This window comes from Cydia splendana, chromosome 26 (genome assembly GCF_910591565.1).
Source record: "Cydia splendana chromosome 26, ilCydSple1.2, whole genome shotgun sequence".
Taxonomy (NCBI): domain Eukaryota; kingdom Metazoa; phylum Arthropoda; class Insecta; order Lepidoptera; family Tortricidae; genus Cydia; species Cydia splendana.
Genome location: NC_085985.1, coordinates 6,367,827 through 6,387,249, shown reverse-complemented (window position 1 = coordinate 6,387,249; position 19,423 = coordinate 6,367,827). Strand labels below are relative to the sequence as shown.

Genomic DNA, 19,423 nt, shown 5'->3' with positions numbered 1-19,423 from the left:
AAGAAAGAAACAAGTACGCGCTGAATTTTAAGTAGAACTATACTTAATTCAGGAGAACAAAGAAAAACGAACGCGCTGAGCCCCCGAAGTTCGCTTCGGCTCAGACCCTTTATACCAACCTTTTCCGTAACCCACCATTACCGGCTTGCCGGTGGACCGTGCAGTGTTGTAGGTTCGCCTCCACTCACGTGTCCTGGCAACTTTAGTTGCATGTGTCACATGGTGATACCATCACACTGTTTTCGAACGCTCTAGGCCTTGCACTTTAGCCATTGCGGGAGATTCAGTGCACCGAGGGATCCACGCTTAGGGGCACTGACGCTGCGCTCGGTAGCGTCAGAGCATAGGCGTTAGGCAGGTAAATTTGTATATAGTTAGGGACCCCCCGCGTGTGTCAAGTGTTGTGTTGTGTTGTGTGCGTAAAAATCAAGAAAGAAGAAGATGTCGCAAGACGGAAGATCACTACGCTCACGCAAACGGGACCTGCCTGTCCCCACGCCTACGCCCTCGTCCGGCAATACTACGTCCGGCGCGACCAATACGTGGAGCAAAGGCACCAGTGGCGACCAGAAAACTAGCGATGAGAAAGAAAATGAGTCGGTACACTCAGACGAGCGTCATGACGATACAGTGGTAGGTCGCAGTCGGTCGAATACTTTAGTGCCACCCGTTGTTGCGCCACCGCCGCGAGCGCCGTCTGTTCGCGAGTCAGTTAGGTCTGTTCGCGAATCGGTAAGTAGGGACCGCGATAGTGAATTAACCGTGCTGTTAGCAGAGCTCGAGGTTCGTAAAGCCGCTCTAGTCGTAGCCAAAGCAGAGTCCGATACTGCCAAGTTAATGCTGCAGATTGCCCAAGTTAAGGCGCAGTCTGACGGCGGCAGTGTCGAGTCCGAGGCCGAGGTACGAACTAGAAGTTGGGTAGAACGACAAGCGACGCTACAGCGCGAGATCGCGCGTAAAAACGTAAAAATCCCGCCGCCGAAAGAGACCGCGCCGCGCGCCGCGCCCGACCGGGCCAGCAAACCGCAACCGCGACTTTTAGAGGTACCACACGGTACCTACCCGCCAATGTATCACAAGCCGCCTGAGTTACCCCCGTTCGGCGGAGATATCACCGAATGGATATCGTTTAGAGCGGAGTTCGAGGACACGTCGCCCATGTTTAGTGCCGTCAATAATGTCAGTAGAATCAGACGCGCGCTTAAAGGCGAGGCCCGGACGGCCGTAATAGGGATTGCAATCCGGATTATTCGAACTTCGAAAATCCGGATTATCCGCCAATTTTTCAATCCGTTTCTAAATCCGGATTTTTAAACCCAAATCCGAATTTTCGGATTTTTTGTTAAACTATTATACAATTGCCTTTTGCACCGTTAAAATGTTCTGATTACTGCAAATAAGCAAATGTACAGTCAGCAGTCAGCCAAATATCGTAATATAACTTTGTTGCCATAGAAATAAGGATGTGTTACGATATAGTGGCGAAATATTGAGAGACCAAAGCGGCAGCTTCAGTGGCTCGGACACTTAGAGTTAATGGGAGAGGACCGTGCCGTGAAGAGAGCGTACTTGGGACAACAAAATGGGAGACGCCCGAGTGGACGTCCTAGGTACCGCTGAAACGACGTAGTTGCTCAAGACCTGCTCAACCTCGGCCATGGCGACTGGCGAGAGCTATTGAGAGACCGAGAAACATGGCGTGATCTGGTGTCGGAGGCTAGGACTCACTTTGGGTCGTTGCGTCACCGTAGCCGTAGTAAGTACCTAATGGTAGTATCCAGAAAGGGAAATGGGGACTACCTACGTTTGTATTAAAAGGCGATTTATCGGCGGTGGTCGTCCATATTTGTCTTAAGGCGGAAATTAATCTAATAAATGTTTTTGGAACTAGGCTTATAAAAATAAATATTTTTTTTTGTTGAATCTAGTTTTAAATAAATAAGTACCTACGTAGATGAAAAAATACCATCTTGCCTTTTCGCAATGAGAAATTTGCGAATTAAGTTATCCAAATAACGGCTACAAATAAGAAATCCCTATCACAGTTATAAACCCTGGTAGGGTTGAATACATAATACTATCGGTATTTAACTAAATTTAAGACAAACTCTTTATTTCACTTACGCGAGCGGAGCTGCGGGCCCGTCTAGTATAAGATAATATTTGTAACTGACGATTCGAAAGTGCTTGTTGCTAAGCCTACTCAATAAAGAATATTTTGACTTTGACTTTGACTTAGGTTCCGCAACTTCCGCAGTGGAGATGTGCTAAAACCCCCAAGAAATTTTGATCTCAGTGTTGTGACTGTAGGATTCTTAATTAAAATGATTAAACAAGATATTTTTTGTTTCCAAGTTGTTATTGATATAATATAACTGTGTTATATTATATATCTTTGTTATTGATATAACTGTGTAATTAATATAACTTGTTATTCGATCATAAGACTATTACAGTAAATAAAAAGACTAATTTCTTATTAGAAAGTCGTTTTTTTTTTATTATTCCTGGTACCTAGAAAACATTCCCTAAATCCGGATTTTATCCGAAGTTCGGATTTCGGCGTGAAAATTATCCGAAAATCCGGATTTTGTAAAATAGATTCGGATTTGCAATCCCTAGGCCGTAAAATCGATCATGTACACTGTTCAGGATCCATACGAAATTATGGAAGCGCTAGAACGGCAATTTGGCGACCCCGAGGAAATTGTACTTACGGAGCTGCATAATATCAAACGCATGCCGCGTTTGTCGGAAGACAATGCTAATATCTCGTCGTTTGCCGCGCATATCGCGAACGCCGTCGCCACCGTAAAATCATTGCGTCAAGAAAAATATTTGCACGCGCCTGAACTAGTGAACAAAATAGTGGACAAATTAAATTTGATAGTGCGTTACGAATGGGCCAAATATAGGCAGACTAATTCGGAAACTCCCGGCTTAGCCGCTTTATCTGAGTTTCTCAACGATATTAGTACTGCAGCCAAACGCGTAAACCGCAGACCGGCTACTAGATCGCGAGCTGTAGTGAACACGGTATCTTTTGAACACGAACCTAGGCGGTCGAGCAACGCTCCCTCTAGATCTCGCGTCCCCGCGTTCTCCCGCGACTGTAGCACAGGCTCGGAGTCAGATTTCCACGAAGATTACCCACGCGAAACGGAGAGTAGATCGCGTAGTAAACATACTGTCGCACAAGTAAAACCGCGCGAAAATAACAATAAAAAAAAACCCGCGTCAACCGGAGCTAGACCCAAACAGCAGGTATCGTCCGTCCCTGTCTCGCGCAGTACATGCGCCATTTGTAAGAGCGGGAACGAGCACAAAGTCAGTGCGTGCTCAAAGTTTTTAGCCGCGACGATATCTGAGCGATGGGATCTGGTGAAGGGTGCTAGATTGTGCTACAGATGTTTGGACGTGAATCACCGTAGGCCGTTTAAGTGTAAATACGTCGCGTGCGGTGTAAATCAGTGCGAAGCCGGACACAGTAAGCTGTTACACGGACTGAACGCGGCCGCGCCCGCGAACGGTAACAGTACGCCGGCCGTATCTGTAAACAATATTAGACTCCCGCAAACGTATCTTAAAGTCATGCCTGTGGAGGTGTCGGGACCTTTAGGTACCGTACAAACCCTCGCGCTACTCGATGAAGGCGCGGCAATGACTTTAATGCTGCACGAGACAGCTGACAAAATCGCGCCTCGTGTACGCGGAGAGACGCTAGAAATTGAAGGAATAGGCGGCAGAGTCACAGACCCTGATTCGTATTCACTACAGGTCGCGATTAGGGGTTTTTGTAGCCGACATTTGGAGTTAATGGAGGTGCTCACGATAGGCGATATAGGTATAGGTTCGCAAGGCGTACCACGTGACTTAGTCGACAAGTGCGAACATTTGTCGAAAATCGCGGACGAGTTAAGTTACCCGACGTCAGTACCTACTATCGTGATAGGCCAAGATAACTGGCACCTCATCATTTCTCGGCAAGTCATAGACGGCCCGCCTAACCTTCCCGTCGCGAGTCTAACTAGATTAGGATGGGTCCTACACGGCCCAGACCGAACGCGTCGCGCCGCGGTAAATTTTGTAGGGCACGCACGGCCCAAAACCGCGGACGACGAAGCTCTAGAGCTTATGAAACAGCATTTCGACATAGAATCGTTAGGCGTTTCGCAAAAGTTGCCTCGGGCCGATCCCGACCAACGCGCGCTAGACTTATTAAAAGCCACGTGTGATAAGATACCGGGGGAGAATCGGTATCGAGCGGGCTTATTATGGCGAACTGACGACGAAAAACTCCCCGATAACCGAGCGCAAGCGTTAAAGCGGCTATTCAGTCTAGAACGTAAACTAGACCGCGACGTAAAGTTGAAAGCCGAATATACGAAACACATGAACAACTTGCTCGATAAAGGTTACGCGGAGAAAATGAACTCGCCCCCGCCCCCCGACTCACCCCGGACGTGGTACCTAGCTCATTTCCCCACATTTCACCCACAGCGCGGTAAAATGCGGTTAGTTTGGGACGCGGCTGCTACAGCATACGGACGTTCACTCAACAGCGCGCTGTTAGCCGGCCCCGATCTGTTAGAGTCACTTTTTGGCGTATTAGTGCGGTTCCGCGAAGGTAAAATCGCGGTAATAGCCGACGTCAAAGAGATGTTTTTACAGATCGAAATAGTAGAGCGAGATCGGGACGCGTTACGTTTCGTTTGGAGGGGGGAAGACCGTACATCTCCTCCACAAGAGTACAGAATGAAGCGGCTTATATTTGGATCGGCAGCGTCGCCGACAACCGCGTTATATGTCAAAAACGAAAACGCAAAAACGCATAGTACTGAGTTTCCGATCGCAGCTGAAAAAACAATTAAAAATACGTACATGGACGACATGTTGATCGCCCTCGACACGTCAGAGGAGCACGCCAGACGCGTAGTAAACGATATTTACGAGCTAAACATGCGCGCGTCCTTCGAACTCCGCGGGTTCGCTTCAAACCACCCTGCGGTAATTTCTGACGTAGTTAATAGCAAAGAGGAAACGTCTTTGTTAGGCGCGAGCGAGAGCGAACGTACCTTAGGTTTGAAATGGAATCACAAGCGTGACACCTTAGGTTTCAACGTGAACTTTCGTAATACGCCCGAAGACGTACTTAACGGTCAGAAATTGCCAACGAAGCGACAGGTAACGAGTAGCGCGATGTCAATATTCGATCCGATCGGTTACGTAAGCCCCATATCCGTCTTAGGCAAGGCGTTAATGCAGGAGATATGGAGGACAGGAATCGGTTGGGACTCGCCTATACCCGTCTCACTCGCACCCGCCTGGCGATCGTTCATCGATAACGTACAACAATTACGAGACTTAGAGATTCCGCGACACGTGCCCGCATTTAATAGGGAGGCATATATGCATGTTTTTTGCGACGCGAGCGAAAAAATATATGCCGCGGCCGTGTATTTAGTTAGCATCAACCCCGAGGGGACTAGAACTTCCGCGTTAGTAGCCGCTAAGGCCCGCGTTTCGCCTCTCCGGGTAGTTAGCATTCCGAGGATGGAATTGCAGAGCTGCGTACTAGCTACTAGATTAGCGGAAACCATAGTCAAGGAGTCAGATTACGTAATAAAGGACAAGTATTTTTGGTCTGACTCCAAAACGGCGCTCACGTGGATACGTTCGGACCCACGTAGGTATAAAACATTCGTAGCACATAGGTTAGCAGAAATCGAGAACACTACCACCCCCGCCAATTGGCGCTGGGTGCCTAGTGCAGCTAACGTGGCTGACGACGCGACTCGCGGTATACCTGCGCAATTCGGGGTGAACCATCGGTGGTTCATAGGGCCCGATTTTATACGTAAACCCGAAGAGCATTGGCCGACCGAAAAAGCGCCAACGCCCGTCGCCGATACGGGCGAAGAACGCGTTAGCAAACTCGTATGCTCAGTAGGTGTCGCGAAAAATAAGTTTGAGTACCTGCCGGAGGTAAGTAGGTTCTCAAAGTTCGTACGACTAGTTCGCGCCACCGCTAGGGTTCTGGTTGCCGCCGAGGTATTTAAAGCCTCACTGCTATCTAAGAAAACAGATACAGAAATGAATAAGGGGCATTTAAATTTAGCAGAGATATTGCTAATTCGCCGGAGTCAACATGCTGCCTTTCCAGAGGAGATTAAGCTATTGGAAACTGGGCGGCCTCTACCGAAGAAGTCTCCGCTGCATAAGATAGCAATACAACTTGATAAGAACGGAGTCATAGTGCTAAACGCTAGAATTGACAAAGACGTGCACATACCCGTCCTACACGCAAAAGAAGACTTCGTCAAGCTGCTAATACATCATTTTCATGCGCTCTTCGACCACGGCAACCACGCAACCGTCATCAACGAGTTGAAGCAGAGATATTTTATTATCGGGCTGCGCGGTAATATTCGCTATATAGCGAACAAGTGCCAATGGTGTCGGACCTATAAAGGAACCACACTCAAGGTTCCTGTAGGCGACCTCCCGCCAGAGAGGCTCCAGGCGAATCAACCGCCATTTACCGCTGCAGCCGTAGACCTGTTTGGCCCTATGCAAATCACAATAGGCCGCCGCCGCGAAAAGAGATGGGGTGTACTATACACATGCCTCACGACACGCGCTGTGCACTTAGAGCTTGCCGCTTCACTTTCGGCATCCTCTATGATACTTTCCTTGCGCAGAATGATAGCGCGACGCGGCACGCCTACAGTTCTTTACTCTGACAACGCCACCAACTTTTACGGCGCAGAGCGAGAACTGGCAGAAGCCAAGAAGACGCTGCCCGACACTTTAAAGCCATTTTTGATCGAGCGAGCCATAACCTGGAAAAAGATACCGCCCGGCAACCCTTCCGCCGGCGGTGCATGGGAACGGCTCGTAGGCAGCGTGAAAAGGTCACTAAAGGTAACACTCAAAGAGAGAGCACCTCACGAAGAAGTTCTGCATACATTACTGCTGGAAGCCGAGCACATAGTCAACTCTCGACCGTTGACACCAGTGAATCCAGACCTAGACAGCGAAGCTCTGACGCCGAACCATTTTCTCATCGGGCGATCGAGCTCAATGTCACCACTGGGCGTCTTCACAGACGCGACTATGTCACTCTCGTCATGGAAGACAGCGCAGACCTTAGCCGACCATTTTTGGAGGCGCTGGCAGCGAGAATACCGACCCAGCCTCCTCCCTCGGCCCGGTGCTCATCAGAACGTGAAGAAACTACATGTTGGCGACGTAGTCATCGTAGCGGACAGCTCCATGCCACGAGGAACATGGCCTAGAGGCGTAATCGCACAACTCTTTCCCGGCCCTGATGGCCACGTAAGAGTAGCCATTGTTCGCACCCGCGCAGGTGACGTCCGCCGCCCAGTTTCCCGGCTTATACCTATATACTCCTCGCAATCAGACGGTGTTGACACACGTGGGGGAGATTGTCGTGTATAGCTAGTTTTTAATCATACATGTTTAGTTTTAATCGTTCTTATATTATGTTAATCTACTTTTTTGTGTTTATTTTATTATGTAACTTGTGTCCATTTTTTATTGATTTTATTATGTTATGTGTATAATTTTAAGTGTAAATTGTTCCCCAATAAATTGCATACCCTTTTCCCTTAATTACGAACAATATGTAATAGACTAAGCTTATTGGATGAATAAAACAATTTCTCACTCTGCACGTAACACCCACGCCTTGAGTAGGCGTGGCCTAGAGTACCCACGGTGGGGATCGCGCCGAGCGCGCCTATATATACGCGCCCACCCTGGATGCTTGTCACTCACTCATCAATAGCCACAGAGGCACCAGCCTCCCAACACTCTCCAAAGTTTTCTTATAAATCAACAAATGTGTTTTCATTAAACACCCTACACAGCCCCGGTAATGGTGCGGTAATCTGGAGGTAATCTGCAGCAGCCAGCCAGCGCGTTCCAGCCATCGTGTACGAGTTCCTGACTTCGGAATCTGCGAGCCCCACAGTAACTACGCTCGACAATTACCATCAAACCAATTTGGTTTTCGTAGAGGCCATTCATCTATAGAAAGTATTTGTCAGCTTCAGCTTGATATTCAAAATAGTCTAGGTCATGGACACTCACTAGTTTCTGTTTTCTTTGACATAGCAGGGGCCTTCAATAGTGTTAACATTGATATTCTATCCATTGAGCTTAAGTCAATTGGGTTACCAAAGAAATTGATACAATGGATCACCAATTTCTTATCTGACAGAAAAGTTTTTGTTAAGCATAATGGTCATCTTTATGGTCCTAGACTTGCCTCTGTAGGGGTATGTCAAGGAGGAATTTTGTCTCCATTAATTTTTATATTGTACATACGACGTTTGAATTTAATTTTGGGACCAGAAGTTAAAAATTTACAGTTTGCAGATGATTTGGTTGTTTATTCCAGTGGTAGTAACATAGTTAACTTGGTGACCATTATTAATAATGCTTTACAAAAGTTATTACAACATTTCTCATATTTATCTCTTAGTGTCAATCCTCTCAAATCAAAACTTCTCGTTTTTGGAAAAAACAGTTCATCGGTTCCTAGTGTTCTTTATAATAATGTTGTTATTCCAATTTCGCTTGAAACGAAGTTTTTAGGTGTTATATTCACTCATAATTTATCCTGGAAGAAATATATTGATCATATAGTTAAAAAATCCAACAAAGCTCTTAATGTCTTAAGATCTTTAACTTCAACCTATTGGGGCTCAGATCCCAAAATATTACTTCTGTCGTGTATAGCTAGTTTTTAATCATACATGTTTAGTTTTAATCGTTCTTATATTATGTTAATCTACTTTTGTGTGTTTATTTTATTATGTAACTTGTGTCCATTTTTTATTAATTTTATTATGTTATGTGTATAATTTTAAGTGTAAATTGTTCCCCAATAAATTGCATACCCTTTTCCCTTAATTACGAACAATATGTAATAGACTAAGCTTATTGGATGAATAAAACAATTTCTCACTCTGCACGTAACACCCACGCCTTGAGTAGGCGTGGCCTAAAGTACCCACGGTGGGGATCGCGCCGAGCGCGCCTATATATACGCGCCCACCCTGGGTGCTTCTCACTCGTTTTTTCAGTTCCCGTTTCGCAGCGATATCGAGTACGCGTGTCCTACTGTAGCGCTCCGAAAATCGACCGCGCCCGCGCGCGAAGTCGAACGTAGCCCGCGCCGCCTCGCGGCGGCCGCGACCGCCCGCCCGCCGTCGCGCGTAGCCCCTGAGCCTCGACGCGAGTTTGCCGGGAGGCCCCGAGCATCGACGCGAGTTTGCCGGGCCGCGCTGGCCAGCGATCCGTCGCCCGCGCGCGCGTAGTGATTTTATTTGTGCGTCCGCGCTGTTTTTAGCAATTAAAGGTGCCCAAGTGCGTGACTTTTAACAGCGGGATTCTAAAGACAGTTGACTTTATAATAAATTAAGTGAAAAATAGACACTAAAAATTGGTTTATGAGCCTAAATTACGGGAAAAAATCGGAAAACACGCGAAATGGAAACCTGTACGTCCGAAGTCCAAAATAAATCGCCGGAAAATAGAATTCCAGACGAAATCGGAAAACCAATAGAAAAATTAAACCCAACAATGGAAAACCTGGCAGAAAGCAACATGCAACCACAGAAAGGCCCCGCAGAGGGGAACGAAAGCAGATCAGACTCACCCATCACAACAAGCAGCACCCCTAAAACAGGTGACTCTAGTATCCCGAGCGAATGCAGTAGTAAATGGAATCACTCGAGCGACTCCGCGAAAGCAAACTCAGAAAGTGACTATGAAGAGTTCCTAGACACTCTAGAAACCCCCCGTAGACCGCGAAATGAAACGCAAGTACCACTACGACGCCCCCATAAAAGAGAGGGGACCATAGGAAACCACGAAATGCTTACAGAAAATTCCAAAAATGAACAAAAGTCAGACAAAAATGAGACTCTACCCGCAGAAAAAGGCGATGAGACGTCCTCAATCGAAACAAAAGAAAACACGACAATGAACGCACACAATAAGAGATCCGGAGAACAAAACCCACACAGAAAAAGGATCCAAGTCACTAGTAACATGAGAGACAAGGCGATGCTGACCAAGCTAGAAGGCCTCATGACACCAGGACTGATAAAGTGGGCAAAGAGATACACAGACATGATAGACTTCGTAAACGGAGACAATGAGGCGCTAACGCCGGAAGTAGAAATGGTCCTCAAAATCATGGGCCCCTCCTACACCCAACCGCCACGCACCCCGCAAGCAAAACCCCTGTTACCACAACAATCCCACACCGTAAACAAAAAAAGAGAAAGAATAGCAGAGGGGGACAGCCCTCCCACACAAGAAGAGAAGAAAACCTGCGTCCGCCCCTCCCCAAATACAATACGAGAAACAATGTCAGTACATCAAAGGTCACACAGCGAAGGAAGAATAAAGGCCAGTGATTTCTTCTATAAAGACGACGTAACAACAGAAATAAAGTCAACTACAGAGAAGACACATATACAAGAAACAAAACACACAATGCAGCAAGAAAAACAGACCATACCAGAAGCCCCAATAGCATCAACCAACCCAAACAAAAACAAGGCGAATCACAATATCGAAAAAATACCTACCATAGCAAAAATGCCTATCAAAACGCAAGAGTTCGCCAATTCAAAAACGGCCATCCAAAAGAATACAAGGGAAACCAACCGAACAGAGTCAACGCCCACCCAAAACACCACAGAGAACACGGAACAACAAAGTAAACCAAAACCTACACCAAAAAGCACAAATACGTACGCTAAGATAACAAAAAGCCCAAATGGTAATGAAATGAAAAACAACGACGCGACGAACACAACAACACAACCCAAAACTCCACGTTACCCACCAATAGAGGTAGATAACATGCCGGACTGGACAGTACACTTCGAAAAACTAGCCAGCACCCTGGGGCACGCCCCAAATGCAAAACCGAAAGGACAGGGAGTAAAATTCACCCCAAAATCGCCAGAGGAATACAGAGAGGTACAGAACTACCTAGGAGAATTACAGGAAAAATTAGGACAGAAGGAATTCCCTTACCACGTCTATGACCCAGAGGCAAAGCACATAGTCAAAATTGCAATAAAAGGACTTCCTAAAGACACAAAGACAACTGATATAGAAAGGGCATTAGCAATCCGTGGCTGCCCGGTAGAATATGTCAGACAAATAGAACTGCGCTCTAAACAATCAAGCATTTACTTCGCACATTTCAAAAGAACAGAAACCGAGGCCAACCAGGCTGAAATATATAACATCACAGAACTACTACACATGCCGGGGATCAGTATCGAACCATGGAAGCCAAGAAGATTAATACCACAATGTCACAACTGCCAAGGATTCCGGCACTCGTCCCATGGATGCAAAAGACCAGTGGTATGTTTAAAATGTGGAGAAAATCACTACGCAAAGGAATGTACAAAACCTAGAAAGGACAAAGCTTTCTGCAAGAACTGTAAAGGCCCCTTCCCGGCCAACCACCTGGACTGTCCAATTTATCTAAGAGAGGTACGTAACATAAAAGGAGGCACCATAGCCCCCGCAGAACATAAAAGAGGCCCACAAACCAGAGCGTCAGTCGAAGTAAGAATGGTAGAGGAGACGGCGACGACGAACCTTATGGCACCAGCGAGAAACCCAAATGAGCGTTCTCAAAAAACAAAAAGAATCAACTACAATACTCCAAATAACAACACAATAGAGCCACCACAGAACGACACTGTAACCCAAGTTCAAAACACAATAAATCCAGAAGACTCCGCTATACAAGAAATGCAAAAATTAATTAATAAGTTGCTAATGTTAGCCGCAAAACAAAAACCTGAAACGATCAGCAAACTCATAGATAACTCCTCCAACCTACAGCCTAAAATTCAAACGTAAGGTATTAAAAATCGTATACTGGAATGCCAACTCCGTACAAAAGAAAAAGAACTCACTCAGACAATTCCTAAAAGAATACAATGTAGATATCCTGCTGATGAGTGAAACTATGTTGAAAGAAGGAGTAGAATTTAAAATAGGAGGATATATAACATATAGGAAAGACCAAAAAAACAAACAAGGACATGTATACAGAGGATTGGCGATACTAATAAAGCATAACATTATACACCAACTACTAGACCAGGAAGATCATGAAGAATCACTAACAGCACTGGGAATCCAGATACGAATAAGAGACCAAGATTTAAAACTTTACTCTATCTACAGACCAGGGGGAGCACCAAGAAATATAACTAATAGCATCAAAAACCTACTAAATTCCACTACACCGACTATCTTAGCAGGTGACTTCAATGCGAAACACACAGCATGGAATGCGAATAAAATATGCCCGGCGGGCCGGAAAATCTTTAACCTGGCCACCGAACTCAACTTTGAAGTTACCGGACCAGAGCAACCAACACACTACAGCGACATAGCTAAAGAACATGGAGAGAACATAGACTTCACGATACTCAAAAATATACGGCAAACAATAACACAAGAAGCACTGTTAGCCCTCCCTTCTGATCACAGGCCAATACTAATGACAATAGAAGACGACCCAATAATCACACCACATAGATTAGCAAGAAGACGTATATGCTGGAAAACTTTCGAAGAAAAAATAAAAGAAAGCACCAACTACTTTCCAGTCACTACTGAAGAGGAGGTAGATAGAGCGGCAACAGCAGTGACAGAAAACATAAAACAGGCTTTGGATCTGGCAACTCTCCCACACAAAAATAAAACTACTAAAGAAAAGCCCCTACCCAAAGCCCTCCAGGATCTAATAACAGAAAAAAGAAGAACAAGAAAAGAATGGCAAAGAACACGATACCCACCAACAAAAACCAAACTCAACAAACTAATAGAAAAGATCAAAGATGAATTAGCACAACACGCCGCAGCATCATGGGAGGAACACATAGCGGAAATAGAAGAAGACATTCCCTCTATACACAAACTCTGCCGTCAATTAAGTACAAAACAAACAGCCACACAACCTCTCAAAGACTCTCTCGGTAACCTACACTATCTAGCAAAAGACAGAGCAGAAATTTTCGCAGACAGCCTAGAAAACCAATTCAAGACAAATCAAATAATAAACCAAGAACACAATAACTCAGTCAAAGAAAAGCTCCAAGAATTTCTAAATCAAAAACCTCAACCAAACGAGGACCCAATATTCTTCTCACCAACCATGATACAAACAGCAATTAGAAAAACAAAACCAAAAAAGGCCCCTGGCCATGACCAAATAACTAACATGACCCTAAGACACCTGCCTATCAACACAATAACTGCCATCACAAGACTATACAATGGTATCCTAAGATCAGGACATTTCCCAAACACATGGAAAGTAGGAAGAGTAATACTAATATTAAAACCAGGAAAGAGCCCACAAAAAGCCGACAGCTATAGACCGATAACACTTCTGCCAACCCTATCGAAAGTGTTCGAAAAGCTCCTGCTAAGTAAATTAGTTCCACACATAACTCCCAGAAAAGAACAATATGGCTTTAGACAAGGTCACTCAACCACGCTTCAACTCACCAGAATTATCCATCACATGACCTTTGCGCAAAATAAAAAAGAACACACGGTGGCCGTACTACTGGATATGGAGAAGGCCTTCGACAGGGTGTGGCACGAGGGTCTTCTCCACAAAATAGCCCAAGCAGGTACACCCAGAAGGATAGTGGGAGTTCTAAAATCGTTCCTGACAGATAGAAAATTTGTAGTAGCCGTAGAGAACGCAGTATCCACAAGCAGAATAATAGAGGCGGGAGTCCCGCAAGGAAGCTGCTTATCGCCGGTGTGCTACGCTAAGTACACAGATGATATCCCGGTGGTCCAGGGGGTAGAACTAGGTCTGTATGCAGACGACGCGGCCTTTTTCTCCACATCAATAAACCCTCAGCACGCAGCGGCCAAGATGCAAAAACAACTGGACATCCTGCCTAAATGGCTCAATGATTGGAGGCTGAAAGTGAACGTCAGCAAGACTCAAGCCCTAATGACCGGCCAAAGATACTTACCAGATAAACTGACACTATTAAAAGAAAGAATAAACTGGGCACCCAAAATTAAATATCTAGGAGTTGTAATAGACAGAAAATTATCCATGACACACCAAGTAACCGAAGTAATTAATAGGACCAAAACAGCCAAAAGTAAATTATACCCAATATTTAAAAGTAGACTCCCAATAAAAACAAAATTAAATATATATAAAACATATGTAAGGTCAAGACTGACATATGCTGCGCCAGCCTGGTTCGCATTGACCTCCGAAACAAACAAAAAGAGACTGAGAGCACAGGAAAACCAGGTCCTTAGGGCCATAGTAGACGCCCCTAGATTTGTGCGAAACAACGTAATACAAAAAGACCTCAAGTGGGAGAATATAGACACATTTATACAAAAGATCGCCAAAACCATGTTCGAGAAAGCAGACAATTCCCATCACGATCATCTCAACCAGATAGCCCCCCACTACACCAGACCGCCAAATACACGCCATAAGCCGCTGCCACGAGAGCTAGCAACCAAAGAAGAAGCAGGCACATCCATCAATAAACCCTAACAAACAAATATATTTATATATATATACATAAAGAAAAATAGAAGAAAACAAGAGTGCAATTCCGATTTTACCGAGCCCGACTCCAAGAAGAGTCGAGGAGACCTCCGCCAAAATGAGCGAAGCTCAGAAATGGCTCCACCCACTTTCGGCCTTCGGCCGAAAGTGTGCGAAGACCCGAGAAGAAGCTTCTCACTCACTCATCAATAGCCACAGAGGCACCAGCCTCCCAACACTCTCCAAAGTTTTCTTATAAATCAACAAATGTGTTTTCATTAAACACCCTACACAGCCCCGGTAATGGTGCGGTAATCTGGAGGTAATCTGCAGCAGCCAGCCAGCGTGTTCCAGCCATCGTGTACGAGTTCCTGACTTCGGAATCTGCGAGCCCCACAGTAACTACGCTCGACAACTTCTTTTATATAAATCTATGATTCGTAGTCATTTTGAGTATGGTTTCTTTTGCTTTGCTGATAATAATAAATATGTAGATATTTTAGATAAGTTACAAAACAAATGTATGCGTGTGATAACAGGTGCATTTAAGAGCACGCCAATAAATGCTTTGCAAGTCGAGTGCAATCTTCCTCCTATCGCTATTAGATTGAATTATTTGAAAGAAAAATATATATTGAAATTGTATTCTCAAAATAGTCAATTTTTGTCTAACCTTTTAGCTCTTTCTGTGTCGCTTCGAAACACTTTGTATATTCTTCAAAATGCGGTTGAATTAGTTCATTTATTTGACAGTTGCAATATTCACAAGTAGACATGTGTCGTTCGCGAGCGAGTGATTCAAATGAACTGTATCTTTTGATTGAACTAGCTCACTCTTCAACTCAGTACAGATTTGACTAGCTCATTTCGCTCAGTAACTCTTTTATATCGGTGTTACTTGCTCGCTCTTTCCCACTCATGATCGAATGAGCGGGCCCAGCCAAACGAGTGAGACGATGCGGAGTGACGGTTTCGGAGCGTTTCGGATGAATTCGGAGGGTGCCGGGAAAACATGGCGGGATCCGTACCGTGTGATTTGCTGTCTTCGTCGCACTTATGGCTGTGCGTATTATATAACCATCCCATTTACGCACTTTTATGTACAGAGTACTGTTGGATGTCGAGAGAGCAGACTACGGCTGTCGTTTGTTGACCAATTTTAGTTTAAGATTTAATTGACGGGCTTAGGTAGTGTAATTAATGTAATGATAGTCTAATATTTTTATGAAATGTACACTATATAGTATCAGATTTTCATCATAATTGCCAATCTAGATTAGAGGGGTTTATGTTTAATATGAGGTACGTTTAGGAGAAACTTTGTTTTTCCGTCGTTTTATTATTAACCTAAAAAATCTAGATTGATAGTCCTAAGCCTGTCCAAGTATGAAGGAAAATCTGCTTAATATGTATATTGTAGTAAATGTATGTATAGTATAGCTTATATAACACTAATAATGCATATTTTTTAACGATCAAGTGCGTAGGTAATACAAATCAAACCAAACAATTCAATCAATCTGATTGATTGACATCTCTCTCTACTCACTATTTAATCTACAGATCTACTGAGCGAAATGAGCTAAATGAGCTAAATGAGTGATATATATCACCGCGAGCGAAAGATATGAATCACTCTTTTCAACTCAGTGAACGATTATGCGCATCTCTATTCACAAGTCCTCTACTCGAGTGTTACCATGTTACGAAGGCAATTTTGATAGTAAATTCCCTGAAATTGTCATTTTTATTGACAATGAATTGTCTTCTAAAGAAGAAGTTTATAGCAAATTATCTGCATGGAATGATCATCATTTGATATACACTGATGGATCTAAAATTGATTCTAATGTTTCTTTTGCCTTATTTGATAGCACTGTGGGTAGAGGTCTAGGGTATAAGTTAGATAAGAACTGTAGTATATATTCAGCAGAGGCTATTGCCATTCTTGCAGCTCTAAAGCATGTTAAGCATCAAAATCAAGGATTTCGAAAATGGCTTATAGTAAGTGACAGTATGAGTGTGCTCAAAAATTTACAAAATCATAAATTTCATGCTAAAACGAATTATATAGTTTTTCTTATTAAAGTGTTATGGGTTGATCTTTTTTATGAAGGTATTAGTGTAAGCTTCATGTGGGTTCCGTCCCATATTGGGGTAGTAGGAAATGAACGTGCTGACTTTTTGGCTAAATCAATTAATGTTTCAAATACTGTAAATGCATATTTTAATGTTGCGTTACCTTATACAGATCTTATTCCAGTTTTGAAGCATAGGATGACTAGAAAATGGATGACACATTGGAACCATGCTATTCAAGTAGATAATAAGGGATTGTGGTATGCTACATTTAAAGTAAAAGTTAATAGTCAGCCATGGTTTTGTAAAAGTAATTTTTATGTTAATAGAAAATTTTATTCCATTATTATGCGTATTCGTTTTGGTCATTGTCGATTAAACTTTCATTTGTATCGTCTTAAAATGGTTGATAGTCCGAAATGCTCACATTGTAATTTAAATGAAGAAACCATATCTCACATTATTTTTGACTGCCCATCCTTTGGCATTCAGCGCCTTGTGCTATTGGATGAATTATTACTTATCTTTGAGCGTTCAGAGTGTATCCCGCGTAACATTACAGACTTAATTGTAAATAAATGTACATATTTGCCATTGTATAAATATATAGTTAGCACTGTTGGTGAAATATAGGATAAGGAATTTGTAAATTAGTTGTTTTGACTTGGTACGAGTTTAATTTTGAATCCTCACAGATTAATCTCTGTGAGGAGTATACATTTTTTTGTATGATCTGGAAGTAACTTGAAATTCTAATTTCTACTGGATTTGAAGAAATACCTAGATATGGTAACCCTGATATTGACAAGGTAATCTACTAAAGACTTATTATCACTGAAATATGAAACCTATGGAAGTGAAACGTCAACGAATAATGCGTGCCACTGTGACGTCATCTTAGAACTAAACATGGCGGTTTTAGTGCTGCCCAGAAGATTTTTACTGTTACTAGGTTTTATCGATACATCGATACCTTTTTAACGTTCTCGGCTCATTTTATTTAAAATACTAAGTATGTATTATTTGTGGAGTTTATGTTTTAATAGGAAGTAAGTAAATAAATAAAAATTCTTTATTAGTATATTGTTATGTGAAAAGATACTTTGATTTAGTAAGATGTGTGGAGTCTAGGACAATTTCGTGCTTCAAATTTGACAGGTAAACGAGATGACGCTGTACTACTCAATACTTATTGCGATTTTTGCGGTAACACTGATTTTCAAAAGTTGACGTTTGACAACTTAGTGACCGCAAAACACATGGCGCAGTACAGCGCCATCTGTTTTGGATGTCAGAATAAGTGTACGTGTTTTTCTTGGACTTTACCTCTCTATTACAATCAATTTTGTTGTGTTGCTAACCCTGAAGTCTGTAACACACTACCGCACTGCACCTCGACCTTGGTGCGCCGTATCTATAAGTGAGAGCGATACAAAATTCAAGCTTATTAAGCGACGGGTGAAAAAAAACAAAACACCTTCAGAACATTTTTTTATTACAAAAATAAGGAATGACTTCCGCTCTTCAACTTCTTCAACATTTATTCAGCAAATAGGCCACAAGGGCATTTTTATACGTCAAAATAATAACAATACATTTATAAATAAATAAATTATAAATTACAACTATATGTATATGGTCTCTTAATGTCGAATTATATAAAAAAACTATAATAATGATATAAAAAAGCCCGCAGGGCAGCTTGTGGAGTAACGACCCCACGGACCCGAGTGCTCCCGAGAGTCGGTCAGGGTCTCCATCTCCAGCTCTTTCTTTTTATGTTCATTTCTTGGTAAGCTATAAAAATGATTTAATTATTAAATTAAGATAATTTAGTTGGTTTGAAGCGGGGTAGCATGATAAAATAAGAAAATATAAATAGGCAATCATAATATATCGATATCAAAGTCGATAAATAAAGTACAACCCTAGCTGAAATGTTTACATTATTTAAGCGTAAAAATATAGTTAAATAAATCCAATCACTTCATGATCTATAACTGCACAGAAGAACCTTGCTATTTATAATGTGAAACATCCTTAAATTTCCCAGGAACATTAACAATAACCAATATTTTTCATGTAAATTATAGCGTACCTGTGTATGGTTAAAGATGGCTGATTTGGTGGTTTTCTTATGCCGCACCCTAATACACTACACACTGGCATATTCGCGACGTAATTATTCACATTTGGCTTCAATTATTTTCAATCACAAGCAAAATATTGAAAGATAATTAATAATTTTAATTTTCACCACGACTTTTTGACAGGACAAGTACCTGCTGAACTGACAGACAATGACATTTGCGTGACTAAACATGGCGGATTTTCGGCCGCATTAGGTATTTACGTATTTTCATGGAACACTTTATGTCCGTACTGAAATACTGTCACCTTTTTTTGCTAAGGGTTACAGTGCTGAGTAAAAACGAGATAGATATATATTTATGTGTGTGCCGTCAAAATGGGTGCTATTTCTATAAGCAATTGTACGTATAGAACAATATGTCTTGTCCCTATTATATAGGTCTATGCTTATTATTGGACTGGACAATATATAAAACAAACTATTGAAGACAAATATACTGAAGACATATTTATTGGATTTGACTTATGGAAAAAAAAAACGGAAGACTTTAGAACTAAAATGACTTATGAAAGTTAATTTCACCGAAGACTAGGCAGTATGGCCTTTGGTCTTAGCCTGTCCAGAAAGGACGAAAA

General features: G+C 42.9%; 1 protein-coding gene across 1 annotated transcript; it reads left to right on the top strand.

The window, feature by feature from the left end:
• Positions 1–441: 441 nt before the first annotated feature.
• On the top strand, positions 442–9,347 carry LOC134803067 (uncharacterized). The gene is made up of 3 exons (XM_063775774.1): positions 442–1,224; positions 2,653–7,338; positions 9,114–9,347. Exons 1-3 carry the CDS (start codon positions 442–444, stop codon positions 9,345–9,347), a joined length of 5,703 nt encoding a protein of 1,900 aa, XP_063631844.1.
• Positions 9,348–19,423: the final 10,076 nt, after the last annotated feature.

Coding starts and splice junctions, on each gene's coding strand:
- LOC134803067 (XM_063775774.1), top strand. CDS start 442: ATGTCGCAAGACGGAAGATCACTACGCTCACGCAAACGGGACCTGCCT. Junction 1,225..2,652: donor AAGGCGAGGCCCGGACGGCC/GTAATAGGGATT, acceptor TACACTGTTCAG/GATCCATACGAAATTATGGA. Junction 7,339..9,113: donor TTCCCGGCCCTGATGGCCAC/GTAAGAGTAGCC, acceptor TCGTTTTTTCAG/TTCCCGTTTCGCAGCGATAT.